We start from the raw sequence: 11,816 nt of genomic DNA on the forward strand, positions 1-11,816 counted from the left end.
AACCTGTAAATAGAACACATTAACATGTAAATTGAACACATTAACCTGTAAATAGAACACATTAAATGTAAATAGAACACATGAACCTGTAAATAGAACATATTAAATGTAAATAGAACACATTAAATATAAATAGAACACATTAACCTGTAAATAGAACACATTAAATGTAAATAGAACACATTCACCTGTAAATAGAACACATTAACCTGTAAATAAAACACATTAAATATAAATAGAACACATTAACCTGTAAATAGAACACATTAAATGTAAATAGAACACATGAACCTGTAAATAGAACATATTAACCTGTAAATAGAACATATTAACCTGTAAATAGAACATATTAACCTGTAAAATAGAACACATTAAATGTAAATAGAACACATGAACCTGTAAATAGAACATATTAACCTGTAAATAGAACATATTAACCTGTAAATAGAACATATTAACCTGTAAATAGAACACATGATCCTGTAAATAGAACACATGAACCTGTAAAAGAACACAGTATGATGGTTACGTGTCCTTTGAGAATATGCAGTGTTGCTGCTTTAGGAATCCTCTGTACTTGTTGACGTTGGGGAAGTGGTTACGAGTGGTGCTGAAAAGACAGCGCCTGTCTCTGTTCTGGTCTGATTTACCAACGTGTGTCTGTGTATTTGTGTGTGTGTGTGTGTCTGTGTATTTGTGTGTTTGTGTGTGTGTGTGTATTTGTGTGTTTGTGCGTGTGTGTGCATCCCAAATGGAAACGTATTCCTTATACCTTGGTCAGAAGTAGTGCACTATATACTGAATAGGGTGCTGTTTGAGACGCAGCAGTACAGAGTGGTGTTGCTCCAGCCAGACCATTCAGCAGTTCAGACAACAGCTAAGGGGATCACCCCGACACTGTAAACAGGGACAGATTTATACAGAGCTATGGATGCAAGGACTGACCAGCCATCCAAATCACCGTTTCAACCATGTTTTTGAGGCTCTGCAGTGTTTGTTTGACAGTTGACTGTCTAGTCCAGGCAACACCTGGACAATCAATGGTCAAAACATCACTAGAAAATAGGAAACCCAGAAACTAGCAACTGTTCAAATATGTGGACATCCACAGTGCACGGACACGACACTGACAAACAGCAGACACGTCAAAGACACTCACACACACAGTCACACAGCAGACACACAACAGACACAAGACAGACACTCACACACACAGTCACACAGCAGACAGGAGACAGACAGGAGACAGACACTCACACACACAGTCACACTCAGTCACACAGCAGACAGGAGACAGACGGGAGACAGACAGGAGACAGACACTCACACACAGTCACACTCAGTCACACAGCAGACAGGAGACAGACACTCAGACACACAGTCACACAACAGAGAGGAGACAGAGAGGAGACAGAGAGGAGACAGACAGGAGACAGAGAGGAGACAGAGAGGAGACAGAGAGGAGACAGACAGGAGACAGACAGGAGACAGACAGGAGACAGAGAGGAGACAGAGAGGAGACAGACAGGAGACAGAGAGGAGACAGAGAGGAGACAGACAGGAGACAGAGAGGAGACAGAGAGGAGACAGACAGGAGACAGAGAGGAGACAGACAGGAGACAGAGAGGAGACAGAGAGGAGACAGAGAGGAGACAGACAGGAGACAGACAGGAGACAGAGAGGAGACAGAGAGGAGACAGACAGGAGACAGAGAGGAGACAGACAGGAGACAGAGAGGAGACAGAGAGGAGACAGAGAGGAGACAGAGAAGAGACAGAGAGGGCTCAGTCTGTTCAGTCCAGATGTGGGTCACTAGTTAATCCCTGGATGTTTTGATGTCAGCCTATCAACAGCCATTCTATTAGAGAGGGGGGAAGGAGGGGGAGATTCAGGGAGAAAGAGAGATACAGAGAGGGATAGAGGGAGGGGGAGAAAGGGGGTAAAGAGGGTGGAAGAGAGAGAGGAGAGGAGGAGGTGGGGTGGGGGTGTCTGCAGAACTCCAGTCCTTCATCTCCAACTGGCTCCAGCTGTGACACAGTGCTCACTCTCTCTCCCTTTCTCTCTCATTCTCTCTCTCACTCTCTCGCTTTCTCCCTCTCTCTCCTTCTCTCTCTCCCTTTCTCTCTCCCTTTCTCTCTCATTCTCTCTCTCTCTCTCTCTCACTCTCTCTCTCTCTCTCTCTCTCTCTCTCTCTCTCTCTCTCCCTTTCTCTCGTTCTCTCACTCTCTCGCTCTCTCTCCTTCTCTCTCTCACTCTCTCTCTCTTTCTCCCTCTATCTCTCTTTCTCCCTCTCTCGTTCTCTCTCTCTTTCTCCCTCTCTCTCTCTCTCCCTCTCTCCATCCCCCCCCCCTCTCTCTCTCTGCCTCCGATAGAAACTAGAGCACTACATCATCATCGTCATCATCATAACCGTCCAAGAGACGCATCAAAGTTCACGTCGCACCAAAACACAGGTGCTTTGCAGCGCGAGACCGTCGACAACGGAGTAAAAAGACTGGCTCATTTAACCGATCAGATCTCAAACCTTTTTACATAAGAACAGTTGTTACATAAGAACAGTTGTTCTTATTTATGTGAGTAGATAGGCAATAGATACGGTCGTTATCATGTCTGACTGCAGGAGGCAGTGGAACCGGGAGAACGAGCTGCCGGTCTACCTGGCAGGAACGATTACAACCGGGCCGAACCAACGGAAATCCTACGGGATGTTTTCCTCGGGGGATGGCGCCTGCGACAGTAAGACTGTAGACTGTGATAACTTTGCAGCGGGAAGGAGAGGAACCAGGACTCCCAGGAGCGTCAGTCGGGACAGGCTCCTCGACCACTCCGGTGGCGACGTTCCTGAGACGGCTAGTGAGGCCAGTGAGGTCCGGGGGGTCGGTTCTCAGGTCAGCTCACCCGGGGAGAGAGAGGATGTGAAGCCGGGTGTGGAGATTGAGTACCCGGCAGGGAGGCAGTGTCACTCCGGTCAGAAGAATGGAAAGGTAGGGTAAAACTGATTTCTCTCGCTCCATGTTCATGTTGATTAAAAGTAGGGCAAATCGCTTGTGGATGCAACATTTCCATGTGTAGATACTCTGTTCTGCACTGCAGTGACGTCAGCTAGGCTGTTCCTAAAAATAGGCTACGCAGATTTCCCGGGCTGCCCATATCACCGGAACCGGTGGCGGCCAGGTAGGCTATTAGGCTACGTGTGGTGATGAATTGAACAGCGCCGTTTTGACAGCTATCGCGGCTTCTGTCACACACACACACACACACACACACACACACACACACACACACACACACACGGAACATCGCGGCTGCTCTGACAGCACTGCACGCGAAGACAAAAGGAGGTACTGTTCTACCCGCCTCTGAGTTCACTGGCTGCGGGAAAAGAGAGAGAGAGAGAGAGAGAGAGAGAGAGAGCATGTCCGGAACTGACCACCAGGGGAATGGTATCCCCCACCTTCCGGTAAGACTCCCACCTGGCGGGGCTGGCAGCCGGACGGGTTGGCTGGCTGTCTAGCGCGGAATAGCCATTGTGTTCGGTCAACAGGCGAACAAACGGCGCTGTCCATTTCAGCACCACATTCTTAGCCTTACCTGTCGCCGCTGGACGTTGCTAGGGAGACTATAGACTACAGGTTTACAAACATGAGCTAGTTTTTGTTTCTTATATTCTGTTCTACAGAGAAAACAATGACTGTAGCCTAGACTAAAGGAACGCTGAGGTTGTTGAGGCCGACAGGGCGGTAATGCTGCTGCTGCCAAGCTGTAGCCTCGGCTAGATAAATCCCTGCTCCTGATACCCTTGGCGGGGATTACATTCTTAGTGTCGCCGGATGATAGCAAGCAGTTTGAGTAGAAGGCCTGTGTGATGTCTGCCCTGGCTCACTCTCCGCCATGTCAGCCAGCCAGGCCGCTTAATGATACACTCCAATCGCGGAGATCATTTTGGACCATTTCTGCCGCGACGTGTCAAGTCAATGCGTCTGTTCTCTGCCCTGTTTCTATCTGACATAGTTGAGTTGTTATCAGGGATTTACACTGAGTGACAATCTGACGTATGTAGTGCTGCAGGTTGGAAGGAGTAAGACAATAGTCTGGACTCTGGGGAGAGAGAGAGAGAGAGAGAGAGAGAGAGAGAGAGAGAGAGAGAGAGAGAGAGAGAGAGACATGGATAGAGAGTGTGTGAGACAGAGAGAGAGAGGGAGAGAGAGAGAGAGAGAGACAGAGGTAGCGAGTGTGAGAGAGAGAGACAGAGGTAGAGAGAGAGAGAGAGAGAGACAGAGGTAGAGAGAGAGAGAGAGAGAGAGAGAGAGAGAGACAGAGAGAGACAGAGAGAGAGAGAGAGAGAGAGAGCAACAGGGAAGACTGATTTGAGGTGATCTTGTGGATACAGATCTGTCTTGGTTTTATTCTGACAGGGGATATCCTGGTTGGTTCATTCAGAAAACATTCCATGCAACTAGCTATTTAAATGGTGTAAAACATTGAATAAAACTATGATTTCAATACATGCACAGCTTTCAGGATTCTTGGTAATGTTTGGATATAGTGGCAGTGGTACCCAATTGTCATACTTGAGTCACTCAGTAAAATACTACTTGAGTAAACATCTAATAGTATTTGGTTTTAAATATACTTAAGTATCAAAAGTAAAAGTATAAATCATTTCAAATTCCTTCTATTAAGCAAACCAGACGGCACCATTTTATTTTACATTTTAAATGTACAGACACCCAGGGGAACACTCCAACACTCACACATCATTTACGAACTAAGCATTTGTGTTTAGTGAGTCCACCAGATCAGAGGCAGTAGGGATGACCAGGGATGTTCTCTGTTTAGTGAGTCCTCCAGATCAGAGGCAGTAGGGATGACCAGGGATGTTCTCTGTTTAGTGAGTCCTCCAGATCAGAGGCAGTAGTGATGACCAGGGATGTTCTCTGTTTAGTGAGTCCTCCAGATCAGAGGCAGTAGGGATGACCAGGGATGTTCTCTGTTTAGTGAGTCCTCCAGATCAGAGGCAGTAGGGATGACCAGGGATGTTCTCTGTTTAGTGAGTCCTCCAGATCAGAGGCAGTAGGGATGACCAGGGATGTTCTCTGTTTAGTGAGTCCTCCAGATCAGAGGCAGTAGGGATGACCAGGGATGTTCTCTGTTTAGTGAGTCCTCCAGATCAGAGGCAGTAGGGATGACCAGTCCTAGCCTGGGTTGTGAAAAAAAAAAATTGCAAGCAGAGAGACAGTGTGATGCTCCAAACAGTCGTATCTCCATGGTAACACTTCAGCCAGTAGACGGTAGGATACAGCACCAGGGAAGATAGACGGCTAGGTTGCCATGGAGACGTAACATCTTTCTCCCGGGGCAGGGCGCTATCTGTAGCTGTGTATCCTTGATGACGGGAGATGGCAGAAGATCAGGAGAAAACACATCCTTCCTAGTAGCATCGGTTCCTATAGTTGTTGTTTCAATAAGTTATTATCAATAATATCATAATATCATGACTGAAAACAGTCTCACTTTGTCTCTGTCTCTCCATCTCTCCTCTCTTCCTCTCTCTCTCTCTCTCTCTCCATCTCTCCTCTCTTCCTCTCTCTCTCTCTCTCTCTCTCCATCTCTCCTCTCTTCCTCTCTCTCTCTCTCTCTCTCCATCTCTCCTCTCTTCCTCTCTCTCTCTCTCTCTCTCCATCTCTCCTCTCTTCCTCTCTCTCTCTCTCTCTCTCTCTCTCTCTCTCTCTCTCTCTCGCTCTCTCTCTCTCCATCTCTCCTTTCTTCCTCTCTCTCTCTCTCTCTCTCTCTCTCTCTCTCTCTCTCTCTCTCTTTCTCTCTCGCTCTCTCTCTCGCTTTCTCTCTCTCTCTCTCTTACCCTCTCTCGCGCTCTATCACTCTCTCTCTCTCTCTCGCTTTCTCTCTCTCTCTCTATCTCTCTCTCTCGCTCACTCTCTCTCTCGTCTCTCTTCCTCTCTATCTCTCTCTCTCTCTCTCTCTCTCGCTCTCTCTCTCTCCATCTCTCCTTTCTTCCTCTCTCTCTCTCTCTCTCTCTCTCTCTCTCTCTCTCTCTCTCTTTCTCTCTCGCTCTCTCTCTCGCTTTCTCTCTCTCTCTCTCTTACCCTCTCTCGCGCTCTATCACTCTCTCTCTCTCTCTCGCTTTCTCTCTCTCTCTCTATCTCTCTCTCTCGCTCACTCTCTCTCTCGTCTCTCTTCCTCTCTATCTCTCTCTCCTCTCTCCATCCCTCCCTCCATCCTGTGTGTAGAGTGAGAGGTTGCTGATTAAAGGGGGTCGTGTGGTGAATGACGACCTGTCTCAGTATGCAGACGTCTATGTGGAAGATGGCCTTATAAAGTAAGTACATGGGAGAATCTCAAAATGCATTTCCTTGATTCCTCACTTCCTCTATCCTCGCCTCCTCCTCTAATTTCTCCTAACCATCTTCACTCTCCCCCCTTACCTCCCCCATCCCCCTCCTCACTCCCTCTGCCACCCGTCAAACCTCTGATCTCTCCTAACCCTCCTCTCTCCCCCCTTACCTCCCCCATCCCCCTCCTCACTCCCTCTGCCACCCGTCAAACCTCTGATCTCCCTCTCCTCTATAGACAGGTGGGTGATAACCTGGAGGTACCTGATGATGTGAGGGTGCTGGAGGTGAATGGAGGTCTGGTGATACCTGGAGGTATAGATGTGAACACCTGTCTGATGAAGCCTCACCTGGGCTGTCCACCTGTAGACGACTTCTACCTGGGCAGCAGGGCCGGGCTGGCCGGGGGCACCACCATGATCAGTGAGTGGGGACACACACACACACACACACACACACACACACACACACACACACACACACACACACACACACACACACACACACACATACACACACACACACACACACACACACACACACACACACACACACACACACACACACACAGTCAGGTTTTACAGACGTCACGTGGCCTGCTCAGTCAGAACCACTTCCTCCTTATTCGGAGCGTACTTAATAAGCTCACCTCCTCTCTCCAGAGTGTCTAGCCAATCAACAGCTAGCAGGCTGAGGAGTCAGTTTCACACACACACAGATACACACATACACACATACACACACACATACACACACACGCACATACACACATACACACATACACACACATGCACATACACGCACACACATACACACACACGCACATACATACACACACACGCACATACACGCACACACATACACACACCCATACACACACGCACATACACACACACAAACAAACACACGCACATACACATTCCCACATAATTTTTATGTCTAATGAGCGCCGCTTTGCCCTCTGGGATAAAGTTGAAAGTTGAACCTTTAACATCCTGTGGCCTCTAACCTCTGACCCCTGACCCCCCCAGTTGACCATGTGACTCCTCAGCTGGGTGACAGCCTGCTGGAAGCGTTTGAGCGCTGGCAGGAGTCAGCTGACAGGAAGTGTTGCTGTGACTACTCGCTGCATGTCGACCTGCCACACTGGCACCCGGGGGTCAAGGATGAGCTGGAGGTTCTGGTGCAGGAGAAAGGTATTGATCACCTGATCGGTTGATTGGATCAGTGTCTTCTGTCTTTTCTTCTGCTCTCTCTCTCGCTCTACCTCTTCTCCCCCTCCCTCCCTCCCTCCCTCCCTCCCTCCCTCCCTCCCTCCCTCCCTCCCTCCCTCCCTCCCTCCCTCCCTCCCTCCCTCCCTCTCTCTCACTCCTACCCTCTCTCTCTCTGTGTCTCTCTACCTCTGACCCTCCCTCCCCCCTCTCTCTCTCGCTCTCCCTCTTCTCCCCCTTCCCCTCCCCTCTCTCCCTCTCCCTCCCCCCCTCTCTCTCTCTGTGTCTCTCTCCCTCCGACCCTCCCTCCCCCCCCCCCCCCCTCTCTCTCTCTCTCTCTCTCTCTCTCTCTCTCTCCCTCCCTCCCTTCCTTCCTTCCTCCCTCCCTACCTCTCCCCCCCTCTCTTTCAATACAATTTCAATTTAAGGACTTTATTGGCATGGGGAAACAAATGTTAACATCGCCAAAGCAAGTGAAGTAGATAATAAACAAAAGTGAAATAAACAATAAAAATTAACAGTAAACATTACACTCACAGAAGTTCCAAAAGAATAAAGACATTTTAAATGTCATATTATGTCTACATACAGTGTTGTAATGATGTGTAAATGGTTAAAGTACAAAAGGGAAAATAAATAAACATAAATATGGGTTGTATTTACAATGGTGTTTGTTCTTCACTGGTTGACCTTTTCTTGTGGCAACAGGTCACACATCTTGCTGCTGTGATGTCACACTGTGGTTTTTCACCCAGTAGATATGGGAGTTTATCAAAATTGGGTTTGTTTTTAAAAAAAATTGTGGATCTGTGTAATCTGAGGGAAATATGTGTCACTAATATGGTCATACATTTGGCAGGAGGTTAGGAAGTGCAGCTCAGTTTGCACCTCATTTTGTGGGCAGTGTTGCACATAGCCTGTCTTCTCTTGAGAGCCAGGTCTGCCTACGGCGGCCTTTCTCAATAGCAAGGCTATGCTCACTGAGTCTGTACATAGTCAAAGATTTCCTTAAGTTGGGGTCAGTCACAGTGGTCAGGTATTCTGCCACAGTGTTCTCTCTGTTTAGAGCCGAATAGCATTCTAGTTTGCTCAGTTTTTTTCAAGTAATTATCTTTTTGTTTTCTGATGATTAGTTTGGGTCTGATTGTGTTGCTGTCCTGGGGCTCTGTGAGGTCTGTTTGTGTTTGTGAACAGAGCCCCAGGACCAGCTTGCTTAGGGGACTCTTCTCCAGGCTCATCTCTCTGTAGGTGATGGCTTTGTTATGGAAGGTTTGGGAATCACTTCCTTTTAGGTGGTTGTAGAATTTAACGACTCTTTTCTGGAATTTGATAATTAGCGGGTATCGGCCTAATTCTGCTCTGCGTGCATTATTTCTATCTATCTATCTATCTATCTATCTATCTATCTATCTATCTATCTATCTATCTATCTATCTATCTATCTATCTATCTATCTATCTATCTATCTATCTATCTATCTATCTATCTATCTCATACACACTCCCTCTCTCTCTTTATTTCTCTCCCTCTCTCTCCCTCTCTCTCTCCCTCCCTCCCTCTCCCTCCTTCTCCCTCCCTTCCTCCCTCCCTCCCTCCCTTTCTCTCTCTCAGGGATCAACTCATTCCAGGTGTATATGTCCTATAAGGATTCGTTTCAGATGACTGACTCTCAGGTTGGTTTTATATCATATTGACATATGTATTATAATGATATGCTGCACACTGGTAAATTAAAACATACCGACTCTATGTGCTGTAATGATAATTATCTCTTACCATCCCTCCTCTCTCTCTCTACCTTTGTCTTCTGCTCTCTTCTCTCTTCTCTCTCTACCTTTCTGCTCTCTTCTCTCTCTCTCCCGCTCACAACTCACTCTCTCGCCCCCCCCCCCCTCTCTCTCTCTCTCTCTCTCTCTCTCTCTCTCTCCTCTTCTCTCTTTCCTCCCTCCCCCTCTCCTTGCTGTCCCCTTCTCCCCCTCTCTCTCCCCACTCGCTCTCTTTCCTCTCCTCTCCACCCCCTCTCTCCATCTCCCCTCTCTCCCCCTCTCTCTCTCTCCATCTCCCTTCCCTCTTGCCATCTCCCCTCCCTCTCTCCCTCTCCCCTCCCTCCCTCTCTCTCTCTCTGTGTCTCTCTTAGTTGTACGAGGTGTTCTCCTTCCTGAAGGAGTTGGGAGCTGTGGTGATGCTGCATGCTGAGAACGGAGACCTCATTGCTCAGGTACCCAGTCCTACAGTCATAACCCCATTATAACCCAGTCCTACAGTCATAACCCCATTATAACCCAGTCCTACAGTCACAACCCCATTATAACCCAGTCCTACAGTCACAACCCCATTATAACCCAGTCCGACAGTCACAAACCCATTATAACCCAGTCCTACAGTCATAACCTCATTATAACCAAGTCCTACAGTCATAAACCCATTATAACCCAGTCCTACAGTCATAACCCCATTATAACCCAGTTCTACAGTCATAAACCCATTATAACCCAGTCCTACAGTCATAACCTCATTATAACCCAGTCCTACAGTCATAAACCCATTATAACCCAGTCCTACAGTCATAACCCCATTATAACCCAGTTCTACAGTCATAAACCCATTATAACCCAGTCCTACAGTCATAATCCCATTATAACCCAGTCCTACAGTCATAATCCCATTATAACCCAGTCCATAACCCCATTATAACCCAGTCCTACAGTCATAACCTCATTATAACCCAGTCCTACAGTCATAAACCCATTATAACCCAGTCCTACAGTCATAACCCCATTATAACCCAGTCCTACAGTCATAATCCCATTATAACCCAGTCCTACAGTCATAACCTCATTATAACCCAGTCCTACAGTCATAAACCCATTATAACCCAGTCCTACAGTCATAACCCCATTATAACCCAGTCCTACAGCCATAACCCCATTATAACCCAGTCCTACAGTCATAACCCCATTATAACCCAGACCTACAGCCATAACCCCATTATAACCCAGTCCTACAGTCATAACCCCATTATAACCCAGTCGTACAGTCATAACCCCATTATAACCCAGTCGTAACACATTAAAAATAAGGTCTGACTGTGTACAGTTATTATGATGATGATGATTACATTATGGGAGGATGAAGATGATAATAATAACTATGATAATTCTGAAAAATAATATTTTTTATTATACTTATGATAAATATGATACATATTATAATAATGATACATATGATAAATATTACAATAATGATACATATGATAAATATTATATTTATGATAATTATGATAATTATGAAAAATATGACAACTATTATAATTATGCTAAATATTATAATTCTGATAAATATGATAAATGTGATGATAATTATGATGGTGATGATGGTGATGATGTTTATTCTGATCCAGGAACAGAGGAAGGTCCTCAGCATGGGAATCACTGGACCTGAGGGACACCCCCTGAGTCACCCTGAAGAGGTGATTTGAGTGTGTGTGTTCTTATGTGTGTGTGTGTGTGTGTGTGTCCATTTCCTAACATGTGTTGTGTTGTGGTACAGCTGGAGGCGGAGGCAGTGTTCCGTGCCATCACCATCGGCAACAGAGTCAACTGTCCTGTCTACGTCACCAAGGTGATGAGCAAGACTGCTGCCGACACCATTACCCAGGCCAGGAGGAGAGGTCTGTCTGTCTGTCTGTCTGTCTGTCTGTCTGTCTGTCTGTCTGTCTGTCTGTCTGTCTGTCTGTCTGTCTGTCTGTCTGTCTGTCTGTCTGTCTGTCTGTCTGTCTGTCTGTCTGTCTGTCTGTCTGTCTGTCACTCAGTCCAAATTCAAAGTCAATCTTAGCTTTAGCAAAATGTTCTGCAACCGAAACTCTGGCAGCAGATACCAGAGTTTTTTGTTGGACAAATCAATTTCATTTTTTTGTCTTCTGTTTTCTAGCGAATACAGCTGTGGTATGTTCACCTGTTCTGTTGTTGGCTCCTCCCACCAGGTTCCGTTGTGTTTGGGGAGCCAATCACAGCCAGCCTGGCCACAGACGGATCGCACTATTGGAGCAAGAACTGGGCCAAGGCCGCCGCCTACGTGACATCACCGCCGCTCAGCCCCGACCCCACCACCCCAGAACACCTCCACAACCTGCTGGCCTGGTAGGACCACACACACACACACACACACACACACACACACACACACACACACACACACACACACACACACACCACACACACCACACACACACACACACACACACACACACACACAC

The 11,816-nt window shown here is 47.0% G+C and overlaps 1 protein-coding gene across 1 annotated transcript in view; it reads left to right on the forward strand.

The window, feature by feature from the left end:
- Nucleotides 1-1,999: 1,999 nt before the first annotated feature.
- The window catches only part of LOC106610570 (dihydropyrimidinase-related protein 1), a 17,774-nt gene continuing 7,957 nt past the window's right edge, over nucleotides 2,000-11,816 (forward strand). Inside the window, 9 exon segments of the mRNA XM_045723062.2 lie at nucleotides 2,000-2,984; nucleotides 6,249-6,337; nucleotides 6,589-6,773; nucleotides 7,382-7,546; nucleotides 9,173-9,234; nucleotides 9,699-9,779; nucleotides 10,962-11,030; nucleotides 11,111-11,231; nucleotides 11,544-11,700. Of these exon segments, the coding sequence (XP_045579018.2) occupies nucleotides 2,607-2,984; nucleotides 6,249-6,337; nucleotides 6,589-6,773; nucleotides 7,382-7,546; nucleotides 9,173-9,234; nucleotides 9,699-9,779; nucleotides 10,962-11,030; nucleotides 11,111-11,231; nucleotides 11,544-11,700 (1,307 nt within the window). The 5' untranslated portion in view covers nucleotides 2,000-2,606.

This window comes from Salmo salar, chromosome 08, assembly GCF_965601325.2.
Source record: "Salmo salar chromosome 08, fSalSal1, whole genome shotgun sequence".
Classification (NCBI taxonomy): Eukaryota; Metazoa; Chordata; class Actinopteri; order Salmoniformes; family Salmonidae; genus Salmo; species Salmo salar.